This window comes from Cnephaeus nilssonii (assembly GCF_951640355.1).
Source record: "Cnephaeus nilssonii genome assembly, chromosome: 9".
Taxonomy (NCBI): domain Eukaryota; kingdom Metazoa; phylum Chordata; class Mammalia; order Chiroptera; family Vespertilionidae; genus Cnephaeus; species Cnephaeus nilssonii.
The window spans coordinates 42609225-42625279 of NC_137080.1; the positions used below are offsets into that span (position 1 = coordinate 42609225).

Below are 16055 nucleotides of genomic sequence, written 5' to 3' on the forward strand. Positions count from 1 at the left end.
ATGTGTACTTAGATCTTATTGTCAGTCACACCAGAGCAACAAATATTTGATTTAGCCAAGTCAGCACATAGCCATCCTGAATGTTGTGAAAAAAATAAGTTGTGCTATTTTTAATTTTTTAAAAAATTTGAACTGGTTACCTATCAAAATACTCATTTATAAAAACATTGTTTCTAAGTGTTAAGTACTATAGTCAAATGAAATGTAAAAATGCTGTATCAAAAATTTTTATTTTAGAAAGGATAAGTAATTGCAACATAAATTATTAAAGACAAAGCAAAGTAAGAAAATGTTTTTCTTTTTCAAAAATAGTTTTAAGGATGTAAGTGCTTCAAAGAATATTGGTAGAATATATTTGCCTTTATTCATGTAGGATGTTTTTAAATATCATGTTTCTACTCCTCATCTTTATTTAAAAAGTTCATACACTTTTCAAATATAGTCTCACTCTGATGCAGGGTTAACTAGTTAAGCCAAAAAAATGTTTGTTTGTTTTTTAATTAAAAAGAAGATATGTTTAGATACAAAAAGTCTAAAATAAAGTGCAGAAAATTAAAAAATGTTAAAGCATTGTTACATGTCCAGAACTATAAATTTACATACAAAAATTGTTTTGTACCATCTAAAAGAGAGATTTTTTAAAAATAAACATTCTTCCTTGTATTTATAGAACTAAAGAAATTATAGCACTGGAAATACATAATCTGAATGATGTTTGCAAACTATTCAAGATTAGAATATAAAGATATTTATACATTAAAAAAACAAATGTATTAAAATCCCAAGAAAAAGTGCAATAATCTCAATATTTTTTAGGTTTATATATATTCTTCAAAAGACACTGCAAAGAAATAAAGGGCACATTAAGAATAACAATTCCAAAAGAGTCCCACAATATTTTCACACATTCATTAATTTAAAAAAGTTAATTGTAATTTCCACATGCGAATTAAGATTTTTTCAATTAAAAATTTACAAATAAATATTTCATTTACTCTCTGTCTTGAAACTGTATAATCAGCATTGCATCTTACAACACATTTTATTAGAGAAGTATTTTTCCTTCATCATTATAGTTTCTGATTTTTGCCTCCATCCTTAATTATATTCCTCTACTAATCTAACTGCAGCGCACTCCAAGCAGTCCTTTTTTTTCAGGCTTCAATAGAGGAGAAATAGTCACTTGCCCCAAAGCTGTCTCAATTAAACATACTACATTTAAATTAAAAATCACGAAGGTGATCATGCGTTCTCTCTGGGGACCTTTGTAATAAATGAATGGCAGAACACAATTAAGAGTCGCACTTCTAAGCACTACCCTTGGTTGGAAAGATAAAAAATAGTTTCTTTTATTATAACAACAATCGTTTTAAATTGTAAAAAGGTGACATTTACCTTTTCCAATTGAGCGTTTTTTTTGGATTTGTATAAAAACTCTCCCACTGCCACAAAAACGGAGAGCACCAAGCCAGCGGCCAGAACAATGAAGATGCCACCAATGTTCTGCACCCCCAGGGCACTGGCCTCTTTGCTCTCTTCCTCGGGACAGCCATTGCCCCTCCACCACTTCTCCTTCATCATGTGCAGCTTGCCTTCCTCTTGCAGCTGAAGAATTGCAATGGTGATTTTGTCTCTATAGGGAGAACCTGAAAAAGACAGGGCTTGTTAAGTATTTCAAGGAACCCAGCATTTCATAATTAAAGGCTAACATGATGAGAGGAGGACAGAGCTTTTTCCAAATGCTCCAAAGTGTGCTAATGCTTATTTCCAGTAGAGAAAAAAACAAAACTGAAAAACACCAGAGAATAGAAGTTTAATAAGATAAATATGGCATGTGGCCTTTTCTGATTTTGAAAGGTAAAATGAATTTTGTTTTATGAAAGAAAATATCTCCTTATAAAAGGCAGACTCAATTCAGAGCACTGGAAAATAAGTAACACAGTAAGTAGTCATTTACAATGGGAAATGGAAAGTACAAAGATATTTGGTTAATGTTTAAAAATAATTTTACACTGAAAACAGAGTATTGATAAAATGGTAACCTCTAGTTTTAGAGAAGTTATGGAAAAATAGTATTTCTCTTTAGTGAGTGAAATAATTTAAAGTAATTATGAACAAGGTATACTCAGGGGTAGCTAATACTTTGAAGATAATTTATTTTCTAATTTGACATAAATAAACAGAAATAATAGGTTTATACAGATTTGGATCATTCAAATATCATTATGGAAATCAATGCATTGTCATAATTTTAAGATTATTTGTTTACTTATTGTTTTATGCTTTGGGAGGAAATGTTCATTTCAGTGGAGGCAATAATATAAATGAAGTTTAGCATTTTTGCTGATGGGAATAGATATTTACCTGTATTAGCTATTATGTGCTAAGTAATAACTTTTCTAATTTGTTGCCCAGAATCATAGAATAATATTGAACTACATATATATATACATACATATACATATATATATATATATATATATGTATTTTTTATTGATTTTTCGGAGAGGAAGGGAGAAGGATAGAGAGTTAGAAACATCAATGGCAAAGAAACATCGATCAGCTGCCTTCTGCATGCCCCCTACTGAGGATCGAGGCTGCAACCAAGGTACATGCCCTTGACTGGAATCAAACCCTGGACCATTCAGTCCACAGGCCGATGCTCTATCCATTGAGCCAAACCAGTTAGGGCTACATATATCTTTAAATATCTGTCCCCAGGGATTGGTCTTACTGCTTTCTCCCACCCAGCAATAGCCTGTTTCTAAAGTTTAATCTGCTACAGAAAAATACTAATTTCAGTTTGCAGTCAATGTTGCTGTGATTTTGATTTGATTTAAATATACCTACAACTATACCTATTTCTGCCAAGAACAATCACAAACCAGGTCAGGAAACTTTTCTGCCTTATAAGGGATATCACTATATACATTGTTTTTATTTTTACTTGATGAATGTAATAGACTAATTCAGCATTATTCATTTAGCAAGAATATGCTAGTTAAAAGTAGAAAGACAAGGAGAATCATAGAAAGTAGGTAGCCTGTTAAAAAAAGTTGAAGTGAAAATCTACCAAATCCATCCTGATAGGTATAAAGAAATAGCTATTTAAAATAAACAAACATAATTCTTAACCTACTCAGAAGAAATGTTTTAAGTATAAGGTTTCTATATAACATTTTTCACAGCTTTCCTAAAAAAGGTGCATTATTCTTTCCTATGATTAGAACTCAAATATTTCAGTAATAGCAGGGGAAGTCCTGCTTCTCGGTTTCTTTCCTGTGCTCTTTCAAATACTCTGATGGGAATGTTCAGTTTAAATTCTGCCCCTCAGTCACTTCAAATATCAAGGGATTACTACCCCAGCCTGTAGAATTTCCTACGTTGATCACTCACTGGACACTCAGCTTAGGTCACCTAGTATTATTACTATCTACCTTTCAAAATGTGACCTATTTTCCTAAATAGATTACAACTCTTTGGAATAGAGGATCTATCTATCTATCTATCTATCTATCTATCTATCTATCTATCAATCTATCATCTGTATAATCTATCTTAATTCTCAATCTTTTCTCACATCATAGGCTCTCAACAAATGTTTCCTATGGTAAGGAGTACAATATTGAGGCACCACTAACATAATATAAGAGTGACAACCTGGAGCTATTGGTCTCTCTCACATGTTTTTAAAAACCATGAATTAAAGCCATCTTGTTTAGATATCTAGTTTTCATTAATTCACTAATTCTAGTCTAGCACCAGCTTTAAGATCACATTTACTCTACATTATCATACTTATTAACCATGTATATTTCTTGCAAAGTAAATATCTGACTGAGGGGGAAATCCATTCTAAGCAGAATTATAGTTTATCAAATACTAGAGGCCCAGTACACGAAAATTTGTGCACTCAGGGGGATCCCTCAGCCAGGCCTGTGCCCTCTCACAGTCCGGGACCCCTCAGGGGATGTCCACCTGACAGCTTAGGCCGCTCCCCCCGGGGGATCGGGCCTACACTGGCAGTCAGACATCCCTCTGGCAGCCCAGGAGGAGGCAGGAGAGGCTCCTGCCACTGCCGTGGCGCTCGCAGCTGTAAGCCTGGCTTGTGGCTGAGCAGAGCTCCCCCTGTGGAAGCACACTGACCACCAGGGGGCAGCTCCTGCATTGAGCGTATGCCCCTGGTGGTCAGTGCGTGTCATAGCAACTGGTCGTTCTGCCATTAGGGTCAATTTGCATATTACCCTTTTATTATATAGGATATCTTTCAATTTTAATATAGCATCTCAAACAAATTTTGTGCTGATAGTACTGGCAAAAAGGGCCACATGTGGCTAGTATAAAATGTGGCTTCTTTTCTGGAAGTACAATTATAAGCAACATTTTGGTGGATAATGATTTGAAAAGTAAACTTTCAAATATGAAAAATTCTTGATCCAGCTAAGTAATGTTTTGATCCATCATATTTCTCATCCTGAGAGATACTGAAAGAATATTGTTTTATTGCCAACTCACCATATACACTGAACTGCATTGGGATGTTTCTTCTAATGTCTTCAAATACAATATTCCTCACTGAATTCTCAAAATAAGGCACAGATAAATAAAAGCAACCAAATTTTTTTAAGAAATGGTGGGTAAATTTTGCTCTTTCTAGCTGAGGTTCTTATTCCCAGCACTTATTGTATGTATAAACATTTCCCATTCCTGGTAAACCTTGCAACACCTGTTTCCCAGTGTAAATGTAATAATGTGGAAATGGCATTTCATTTGAATCAAAGCTACAATGTTAATATACCTCATTTTGAGGTTTTTATCAGGATGGAATAATATAAGGCGTACAATCAATGACAGTAAAGTATTGTCATGTTTTGTGATTCTGTCGTTTACTAGTAGTTTAAGTAACTATTTTTATCTTATTTTTACTTATTCATCTTTATTGTTGAAAGTATTACAGATGTCACCTTTTTCCCCATTGACCCCTCCACTTGGCACCTGCCCCCCACCAGGCCTTAATAATTCAACAATGAAGTATTAATTCTTTGGTACATTATTTGGTGTTCTTTGGAAGGCATTTCTGTATAGATACTAGTTGGAGTCAAACATGGACTGAAATCTCATGTAGTTGAAAAATCTCAAGGACATATTGAGATCAAAGACAAAAGCATCTTTCATCATCCTTGTGACATGAACAGCCATGCGCTTAGCTCTAATAAAGCGAACAGCCATTAGTTAGACAGATAGAGCTTATGTGTTTCGCCCAAGTCACAGCTCAGCCTCAGTCCAGATGCTGGCAAGCAAAGAATCAAGGCAGCACTAACCAGCAACTGAGAGAAGCTGGGGTTTTACACGGTAAGGCTGCCTCCAGGGGCAGGGTGTGTGCATTTTTTGCAAGTTCGATTAGAAAACTACCAAGAAAATTCTAAATATGCCCATCATAATATATATTTCACACCTAGCAGTCAATTCACAAATGCGAAGGGGGCAGACAGATCGCTATGACTGAGTGAAGAAGGAGGTGAGGCAAAAATACCTGGAACATTGCAACATCCAATGTAGAAAGATAACTTTCAGTTCCAGTTTTATTAAAACTCTGTGGGAATTTCAACACAGAATTGTCAGGTATTTTAATGTTTTTGTGAGATTGCATGAAATATTTTGTCTAAAATTCTCTCATTCAGTGTTGATGAATAAATCATTTTTTTAAAAAAAAACATCATACAAGATAAGCCAAACACCCCTCACAGCTAAATCCTGCCCTTCAATTTTTCACTATGCAATCTCTTAATTTTGGTTATTTTATTGTCTCAAATGCAATGAGACTTTATTTGGTTATTTAAACATATGGTTTATATTGACAGTAAGGAACTATTATGGTTTTAAAATGGCCTTTTTACAAGTTGGCAAAAGATCCCATTTACCAAATAAAAAAGGTCCTAATTTACAACAAAGGGGGGGGGGGGGGAGGGATGGAGAGAGAGAGAGAGAGAGAGAGAGAGAAGACACCTTCATATGATTACTGCATAGTGAAGCCCCTTGAGATGTCAGATGCATATAACCTGGGGTTCAAAATGAGAACTCTAAGGTGGCATAGAGGCAGTTAGGAATAAAACTTGGTTTCATTTTTAAAGGATTCCTTAGAAAAATAAACTGTTATTATTATACACAATTAATACATATCTCACCAAATATTTCAGAGCTTTCTTTTCCCCCTCCCTTCCATCTCTCCTCTCCTATCCCCCTCACCCTTCCTCCCCTTCATTTCTACCATTCTAAAGTGTTTACTTGTGGACTAGAAGGCCCATGTTATTACGCATTCTTTTTAAAATAAATTATCATATACATACACACACACACACACACACACACACACACACACACACACACATACATATATATATCCTACCTAATAATAGACAAATATGCAAATTGACTGCACCTTCGCTATGCCCAAGCCACTCCCACCAGCCAATCAGGGCGAGTATGCAAATTACCCCAGCTAAGATGGCGACTAATTTGCATATGCTGAGGGAGGGAGGAGTGAAGACTGAAGACAACTTAGAACGAAGAGGGAGGAAAAGCGGAAAGCAAGGTGGCTGCCAGAGGGAAAGCCCGGGCAGGGCGGAGCGGGGCGGAGCGGGGTGGGCGGCAGCGGCGCTCGGGTGCAGGCACTGCGGCCGCAATGGCGGCGGCAGCGGCAGCGCACGCAGTGGCAGTGGCCGCTTGCAGGATTCTTCCTGCAAATGGGCTACTAGTATATATATACTTTTATTGATTTTAGAGAGGAAGGGAACGGAGAGACTGAAACATCAATGATGAGAGAGAATCACTGATCAGCTGCATCCTGCACGCCCCCCATTGGGGATTCTGCCCGAAACCTGGGCATGTGACCTTGACCAGAATTGAACCCAAAGCCCTTCAGTCCACATGCCAACGCCCTATCCACTGAGCGAAACCAGCTAGGGCTATTATGCATTCTTAGTTCTAAGACTAAGTCTACTAAACACAATACATTGATATGCTTATTTGATTATCTTTTTCATACTCTTTACAAACTGACAATTTTAAGTATATACCAACATTTTTGTCCTATTTCCATACATCTAGATAATACAGAAATTACGAAGTAAATGAGGTCAGCATTACATTTAATTCTTGGGAACGCTTATTGATTGATTAAAAGCTTTTCTTTAAAGGTTGCACAGCAAGTGGTCTAATACTTATCATTCTTTAGTGAATTATGCTAAAATCACATATACTGGCAATCTCCCATCCATCCTGTCAAAAATTTCTTTAAAATCAGGCTTCTGCATGCTTTAATCAATTGCAAAGATAAGAAACAAAATCATTCTTGCTTTCTATAAATATATTTTTCTAAAACCCATTATACCAGTGTTTCTAAAACTGGGTTTTCCCCACACTCTTCTCTTTATGGGAAATGTACATCTGTGTCTCATTTTTAAAGGATTCCTTGGTCATAAAGCTTGAAGAATACTCCATAACAAATACATCTCTTGAAAATTCACATTATACACTACCAAAATAAAGACTTACAAATCTCCATTAAAGGAATAAAAGGAAAAAAAGAAAAAGAAGAAGAAAACTTGTTTAAAATGCTTAAATTTATTTTTAGGGGAATAATTGTTTCCTTTGCGTATATTAAAGTTTCCATCAATTACTTGATTTTAACCTTGATTTGAAAAGCACTGCCTTCAATAACGATAATTACTACTGTTACCACATCAGTTCTCTCGGGGGGGGAAAAATAGTTCCTTTTTAGATCTTCCTGCTGATCCATGCCTAGACATCTTCCACCCTGACTTTGAATTTACACATTATTAAAGATCATTAAGTTAAAATTTTATATGTTCTTCATCCTCTGTAGCTCCATATGCTTCATGAAACATCAGCTCATAAGAATTCACATCACACTGATTGCCTTAAAACAGGTCATCACGCCTGGCTTTGAAGTCTCTTTTAAAGAGTTATAAAAGTTACTTAAATATATTTGTATACCAAAATTGCTAAAACCAATTAAAAATTTTTTTAAAATGCACAACCCTTTGTGCCTTCTAATAGCACCCACATCCTTTAAATATATTGTTAAAATTTTATGTAAGTATTGCTGTTTTTCATAATCCTCTCAGTATACCTTCTAAAGAACTTTAGTTTTCTTTGTTTTATATTTCATTAGTGACCCGGTGCACCAAAGTCATGCATGGGGGGGGGGGGGCGGGTTCCACTCAGCCCAGCCTGCACCCTCTCCAATAGGGGACCCCTTGGGGGATGTCTGACTGCCGGTTTAGGCCCGATCCCACAGGTCTCGCAATCTGGGACCACTGGCTCCTAACCTCTCACCTTCCTGCCTGCCTGATCGCCCCTAAATGCCCTCCCCTGCTTGCCTGCCTGATCACCCTAACTGCCCTCCCTTGCTGGCCTGATCTAACCCCCAACTGCCCTCCCCTGCCAGCCAGATATCGCCCCAAACTGCCCTCCCCTGCCAGCCTGATTGCCCTTAATGTCCTCTGCCTCAGCTCCCACCACCATGCTTTGTCCAGAAGGAAGTTGGACATCTGGAATATGGCAGTTGACCCAGTCTAATTAGCATATTACCCTTTAAGTAGTATATATACTATGTATTTTTGTCTGCCAAGAGCATCTCCTCCTGATTAAAAAGGCTTTTCCCCCCCTAATAGGATAGGATTGCTTAAATCAGGGGGGAAAAGCCTTTTTAATCAGGAGGAGATGCTCTTGGCAGACAAAAATACATAATCCCTATATCTGGACTGATAGCCAGCCATATGCCCTATACTGCCAAACCCGGTCATTAAAAAATTGAACTGCTTTCTTATACCTTACTCCAAACAGCTGTTGCCCTTAAAACCCCTCCTCATCCCCCACCTTAGGTTCTGCCTTTGCACTTCACCTAGATTTGGTTCTGATTCGTCAGTTTCTATGCCAGTCAGTATCAAAATCTCTGCCTCCTAGGCAGCCATTGGCTCCTCACACTTCACCCAGATTTGGTTCTGACTGGTCGGTTTCTATGCCAGTCTGATCAGAGAGGCAGGGCTGGTCAGCAGTCACAGCGGAGGCCCAAGAGAAAGAGAGGCGCCACTGCTGGTCAGGCCCGGAGAAAAAGAGAGAAGCAAGTGCTGATCAACAGCTGCCACGGAGGCTATGAATCAGACCCTGCTTCTCTCTCCAGGCCTCTCTTTGGGCCTGATCTGCAGCCCCCTCGGCAGTCAGTGCTGGGTCGGGGTGCCCGCAGCAGTGGCAGTCAGTACTGGGTCACCACAGCAACCCAGCACTGACTTCCGGTCAGTCGAGCCTTTGGTCATTTTGGATATTACGGACCCTGGGTTTTTATATATTAGGATAGTTCCATGGTTGGCAAACTGCGGGTCGCGAGCCACATGCATCTCTTTGGCCCCTTGAGTGTGGCTCTTCCACAAAATACCATGACCTGGGTGAGTCTATTTTGAAGAAGTGGCATTAGAAGAAGTTTAAGTTGAAAAAATTTGGCTCTCAAAAGAAATTTCAATCGTTGTACTGTTGATATTTGGCTCTGTTGACTAATGAGTTTGCTGACCACTGGGATAGTTATTGATATCATCGTAATGATAGCACATTCTGTGTATGACAGAATTAGTTGCTCTCTTTGGGCCTGGGAAGATATTTCTATGAAAGAGACTACTCATAATTTTAGGTTTCTTCTAGTTCCTCATACTTCAAGATATTGTGAACTTTCTCAAATATGGTAATTTACATGTCTTGTGGGTACGAGACTATACCATGTTCACTAAGGATATAGTATCCCAAAGACTGGCCTCAAGAACTTTAATAATTTCTTAATTATTTATCTTCTCTCAAAAAATTGAGTCTAATAAATGTTTCTAAAACATTTACCTAAAACTTGAAGCCCTTAAAACTAGGCTACATGTCAGTTATAGGTAATCAATCATCCATTATTCACATTATTTCATCCAGTATCTAACATGTTGCCTATCACACATTAATCATTCAATAAATGCTTTTTGAATGAGATATTGAATAAAGTATAATATATTAATTATGATATAGCCAAAATATGTCAAGGTAGAACTTCTGATATTGGACATTTTCTCGTGTTATTAAATTGAATAAAATAAAAAGATTCCATAAGCAGATTTAGTTGACATGTCTAGTATTGACCATCTATAATAGGTTAGATGGTCAAATACATTTATAAATTATTTGTATTTATATCAACAGTCAGTGATTTCCTTTGGTCAGTGCCTTCATATGTAAAAGATCTAGTAGCCCAAAAGACCTGAGTATGTCTACTGGAACCATCATCTTCAATTCTTACATTGTTATATTATTATGTAATACTAGTGGCCCAGTACATGAAATTCATGCACATTAAAAGGGAATTAGAGGAAATATTTTAATATTGCTATTTGCCCTTTCTCTATAATAGAAATATCAGAGATGAAAGAAAATTAGTAAAATATATATGAAAATCTTCCTCCTGTCAGAGTCTGGAGCGCACTGCAGGACCCAGAGTCAAGTCCCTGCCCTCCAGTGCGTGCCTTGAAATCACACGAGACCCAGACCCTTCTGGCCCCACCCCCATTGGGTGAGATCCAGACCCAGCCGGCCCCACCCCCGTGAAGCCCCACCAGGTGGGGGGTGCAGCCTCAGGTCCCCCATCAAGTCCCGCTGGGTGGGGGGCACAGCCTCAGGTCCCCTGGCCTGGTGCCATGGCGGGGGCACGACCTTAGGTCCCCCAGCCCAGGACCGGGGTGGGGGGCATGGCCTGAAGTCCCTGGGCTGGGGTGGGGAGCCTGGGCTGGGGTGGGAAGCACGCTTTGAGGTCCCTTGTCAAGCCCTGCCAGGCAGGGGATGCGGCCTGCGGTCCCCCATCAAGCCCTGCTGGGCGGGGTGTGTGGCCTGAGGTCCCCCAGCCCAGCGCCGGGGCAGGGAGCACAGTCTCAGGTCCCCTGTGAAGCCCCACTGGACGGGGGGCACAACTTCAGGTCCCCTGCCCTGGCCCAGCGCCACGCAGCCTCAGGTCCCTGGTGATTGCTTGTTAAGGCTTGTTAGAGGAACTTGGCCTCCACTGTGGGCGCCACCGTCTTTGTGATGGCACGACAGTCAATCTGTATATCCCCTCTTTATTAGATAGAATTACATTATTCTATTCCATTACTACAATGTTCTGGCAATATTACATTTTATAAAATGGCTCCCTGGTTTTTTATTTTGTGATGAGTTCTGGGTGCCCTAGATGCATAGCATATTTGGATGCTTTTAGAGCTTTATCTTTTTTTACCATCCTTTTCATGATACAATCTTCTAATAAAGTTGGAGCCAGACTACATTTTCTTGGAGCCTTTTCCACTGCAGAAGATGGGTTTTATTAGCTCTCAGGGCACTTTCTCTCCCATATTTGTTTTTAGGAAGTACTAAAAAAAAATTTATATTTACATTTCAAATTCAATTTTATTTCTCTATATTTCCAGTTTTATGTTTTATTCAGTCAATAATGCTGTTATACAATGACATAGCATCATTGCTCTATTCCTCCAGATAACTTAATAAGTAACTAAAAAATAATTTCTGTAATTACTTGATTAATGCTCATTACCCTAATACAGTGGTCGGCAAACTCATTGGTCAACAGACCCAAATATCAACAGTATGATTGAAATTTCTTTTGAGAGCCGAACACCGACTTCTACGCATGGGACATGAAGTTTCATTCGCACTGTACGTGTGCACCTGCACATGGTATTTTGTGGAAGAGCCACACTCAAGGGGCCAAAGAGCCGCATGTGGTTCACGAGCCACAGTTTGCTGACCTCTGCCCTAATAGAATGCAAATTCCATAAAGGCAGGGGCTGTATCTTCTTTCTTAGTATAACACCTGTCACACAGTAGGACAATATTTGTTGAATGAATACATGCATAAAATAAGATATTTTTAAGTTCTAAATAATTGGTTATGCATATTTGCAATTTTATCTTCAGTCATTTCTTATGAATCCAAACCATATCTAGATCTTTATTTCATCTTTATCTGATAATTATATTTATTTCAAGAAGCATTTAATATGTGTAGCAACTAATCACTTCCCGAGGCCCATTTCTGACTCCCTGTTAGACAATAACTAAACTAGTGTGGAGTTGTAGTCATAACTCCTTGTATTTTCTTTTGAAGGCACTCATCGAAAACCCTCAATTTGACAGTCTAAAAAATTCATGAGTGACAATCCTAAGAGTAAAACAAGAGTAGTCTTATTTTGAAAACAACTTATCAACTCATAACATTTTAATTACAGAATGGTAAATGACAGACAGATAAAAGTGATCCAATCTCAATGATCCTAGAAATCTTTCCACATTGGAAATCTATGAACATCATTTCTTTGCTTAAAAATTTTCAGTGATGCCCTAAAGCTATAGAATAAAAAACTAATTCCTACATATGTCAAGCAATTCATTTCTTCAACCTATCAGAGGGTTGTTCTCTGATTTTATGCTTTTCCTCTTATTTACCTAACCTGACAGCAATACAAATTAGTTGTATTTTCCATTGCCTAAACAGCTCTGCTTTCGTACTTCCTCCAATGTTCTGGTTGAACTTCTCTTCCTCCAGGTAAACTTCTGCTACTTTGCATATTTATCCTTGACTGTCACAGAGACATACAGAATCCCACTTCTTTGGTGCCATATCACATTGTCAATACTCTAGTACAGCATTTGGTTAATCATATTCCAATGTTTTTCTATATCTCTTTCCCTACTAGATGCTGATTTGAGGGTCATGAGGGCATGGATCATGTCTGAATCGTGTTGTTTTTTATTACTAATTATTACATGCACAAATATTACTTAGCACAGATGTTAGATGCTAGGCATATAATGGTGAATGTTGTAACACGAGCCCTACCTTTCTAGTTTTCATTGCAACAACAAAAATTGAACAACTTTTTGCAAATATGAGGACCGTTGTAATAATAAAGAACACAATATTATAGAAACCATCTAACAGAATGAATTATCTTAGTCTTATGAGTAGATACACAAAAAAGCTTGCATTACTTTAAAAATAATGGTAGGGACAATAATTCTTTTTTCTCCTTGGCCACCTTTTGTGTCCTCCCCCACACCCCTTGTTTTTTTCTCTATATATGGATTCCTGTTTTAGGAAGTTCTATACAGGCAAGGAAAATAATAATGAGAGCATCCCTAACCCACCTCTTTCATTTTTTCTAGATATAAAGAATAGAATTAGGTATAAGATATTAGACTCATAGTGAAATAAAATTAAATATAAATGCCACCATAAATGTGGAAATGAGAGAAAAGAGGTAAAAAACAAAAACAAAAAAAATAAAACACTCTACAAAGTGGGTACTATATAGTTTTAGGGAGCAGATATCCTATACAATAAAGAGGTAATATGCAAATTGACCATCATGACCTCACACAAGATGGCCACCCCCATGTGGTCACAAGATGGCCACCACAAGATGGCCGGCAGGGGAGGGCAGTTGTGGGCGATCAGGCCTGCAGGGGAGGGAGGGAAGTTGGGGGGGACCAGGCCTGCATGGAAGGGAGGGCAGTTGGGGGTGACCAGGCCTGCAGGGGAGGGCAGTTAAGGGCAACCAGGCCTGCAGGGGAGGGCAGTTAAGGGCAACCAGGCCAGCAGGGGAGGGCAATTAAGGGTGACCAGGACAGCAGGGGAGGGCAGTTGGGGGGAACCAGGCCTGCAGGGAAGGGAGGGCAGTTAGGAGCGACCAGGCCAGCAGGGGAGGGCAGTTAGGGGCAACCAGGCTGGCAGGGGAGGGCAGTTAGGGGCAACCATGCCTGCAGGGGAGGGCAGTTGGGGGTGACCAGGCCAGCAGGGGAGGGCATTTGGGGGTGATTGGGCAAGAAGGAGAGGGCAGTTAGGGGCAACCAGGATGGCAGGGGATGGCAGTTGGGGGTGACTGAGCCAGCAGGGGTGGACAGTTGGGAGCGATGAGGCTGGCAGGGGAGTGGTTAGGTGGTGATCAGGCTAGCAGACAGAAGCAGTTAGGGGCAATCAGGCAGGCAGGCAGGCAGGATTGTGAGCCAGCAGTCCCAGATTGTGAGAGGGATCGGGCCTAAACGGGCAGTCGGACATCCCCCTCAGGGTCCCAGATTGGAGAGGGTGCAGGCTGGATGAGGGATACCCCCACCAATGCACGAATTTCATGCACTGGGCCTCTAGTATATACATATATATAGATAGGTATAGGTATAGGTATAGGTATAGATATAGATATAGATATAGATATAGATATAGATATAGATATAAATATAGATATAGATATAGATATAGGTATAGATATCAAGTCATGTACCACTAAGGACATTGTAGAGATAGTAAATTTTAAACTTAAGTAACTATATTCAAAATAAAAAACTGGCTTAAATTAGATAGAGGTTGTGTTTTTTCCTCTGTCGTAGACCTCAAAATGCAATGTCTTTATGACCTCATGGAAAAGTAATGTAAATACATTCTAATGAAAGGTCTAGTTGCACAATTCTCAGGAGAATATTCAAGTATTTAAGATCACAAAGGGAGATGCTTATATGAGGCATGCAAATGTATCAATAAAAATAATCAAATTATAGTGTTTTATCCAGTTGCCTTTTATTCATATTCTGAATATCCCTTAGCTCACATGAAAAATAGAATAGGAAGCGTGAATGTTATCAGCATATAATGAAAAAGTAAACTTTGTTCGCTGGTTTTGACCTATTCCATATGTATTAGTTAAAAGTGGCTGGTGAAGTAGATTTGTAGTCACATTTTTCCCCTGGATATTCTCAGATGCTAAGCATGAAAATAGAATTAGTTTTATCCTGGAAACCCTTCCTTTATTACAATTTTTCATTTGCAGAGTAATCATTTGACTAGTAGTAAGCATGGAATGTCAGGAATACTTTTCTAACTATACTATTTTCATTTCAAATCCAATATTAAACTTTAATAAATGAATTAGAAAAATTGGATGATCAAGTGCTTTTTTAAAAGTTGGTCTGACGGCTTTGGTCCTCAATGAACTCTACCAATCTGCGACCCTGTATTATATAACAGGGCACTTGTTTATGTTGTACTTCCCCTGTTTTGTGTTATATTTGTTTTTCCACATTGTCTCTCAAGAAAGCGAATGATGTGTACCAATATTTTGTATTCATTATTTTACAGAGCTAAGCAGGTTGAAGAGTGATAAAGTTTCTTACAGATTGACCAAATACAAAGGAAGCGTTTATGTCTCCAGAGATAACCTTCTATGAATACCTCTTAGACTCTGTTTAGTAAACATTCAGGAAACTTTTAAAAAAGGAAAAACTTCACTTTACTTATTTAGATAATGACCTACAATAGGACTTGTCTTATGTTTGTAAAGTAGATAATCACTTCCCCCTAAATTATGGTTAACTAACTACAATATGTCTATTGGCTGATGGTAAAACCCTAGTTAGGTTCCAAAGGAAAAGACTTCTAACTGGTTAGGAATGGGTGATATTAACAGTCCACTTTATCTACAATATATTCAATATTTCTGAATATATAAAAATAGAAAGCAAAAAGAGTATGATACAAATAACTTAAAACCACAAATACATCCTTTCAATTATTACGAAACATTTCTTTAGGCCCTAGCTGGTTTGGCTCAGTGGTTAGAATGTCAGCCTGCAGACTGAGGTGTCCTGGGTCCCATTCTGGTCAAGGGCACATACCTGTGTTGTGGGCTCCATCCCCAGTAGTGAGCTTGCAGGAGGCAGCCAATCAATGATTCTCTCTCACCATTGATGTATCTCTCTTTCTCTCTCCCTCTCTCTTCCTCTCTAAAATCAATAAAAATATATTTAAAAAATAAAAATAAAACAGTTCTTCAAGGTAGTCTTTCGGAATTCTTTGTGACACATATGTTCTGATCCAAATACTATAATATGTTTATTTCTTATCACATTCAAATTATATAGGCATAATTCTACCAATTTACAGATGAAGACTCTGAATCTAAGGAAGGATC

At 38.4% G+C, this 16055-nt stretch overlaps 1 protein-coding gene across 4 annotated transcripts in view; it reads right to left on the reverse strand.

Annotated features, from left to right (window-relative positions):
• Positions 1–16055, reverse strand: part of GRIK2 (glutamate ionotropic receptor kainate type subunit 2) — a gene marked incomplete at its 3' end in the record, with an annotated part of 560517 nt that overhangs the window by 12669 nt on the left and 531793 nt on the right. For all 4 annotated transcript variants that reach the window (XM_079779676.1, XM_079779673.1, XM_079779674.1 and 1 more), the window contains exon 15: positions 1396–1646. In XM_079779676.1, the coding sequence (XP_079635802.1) occupies positions 1396–1646 (251 nt within the window). The remainder of the gene's footprint in view (positions 1–1395; positions 1647–16055) is intronic.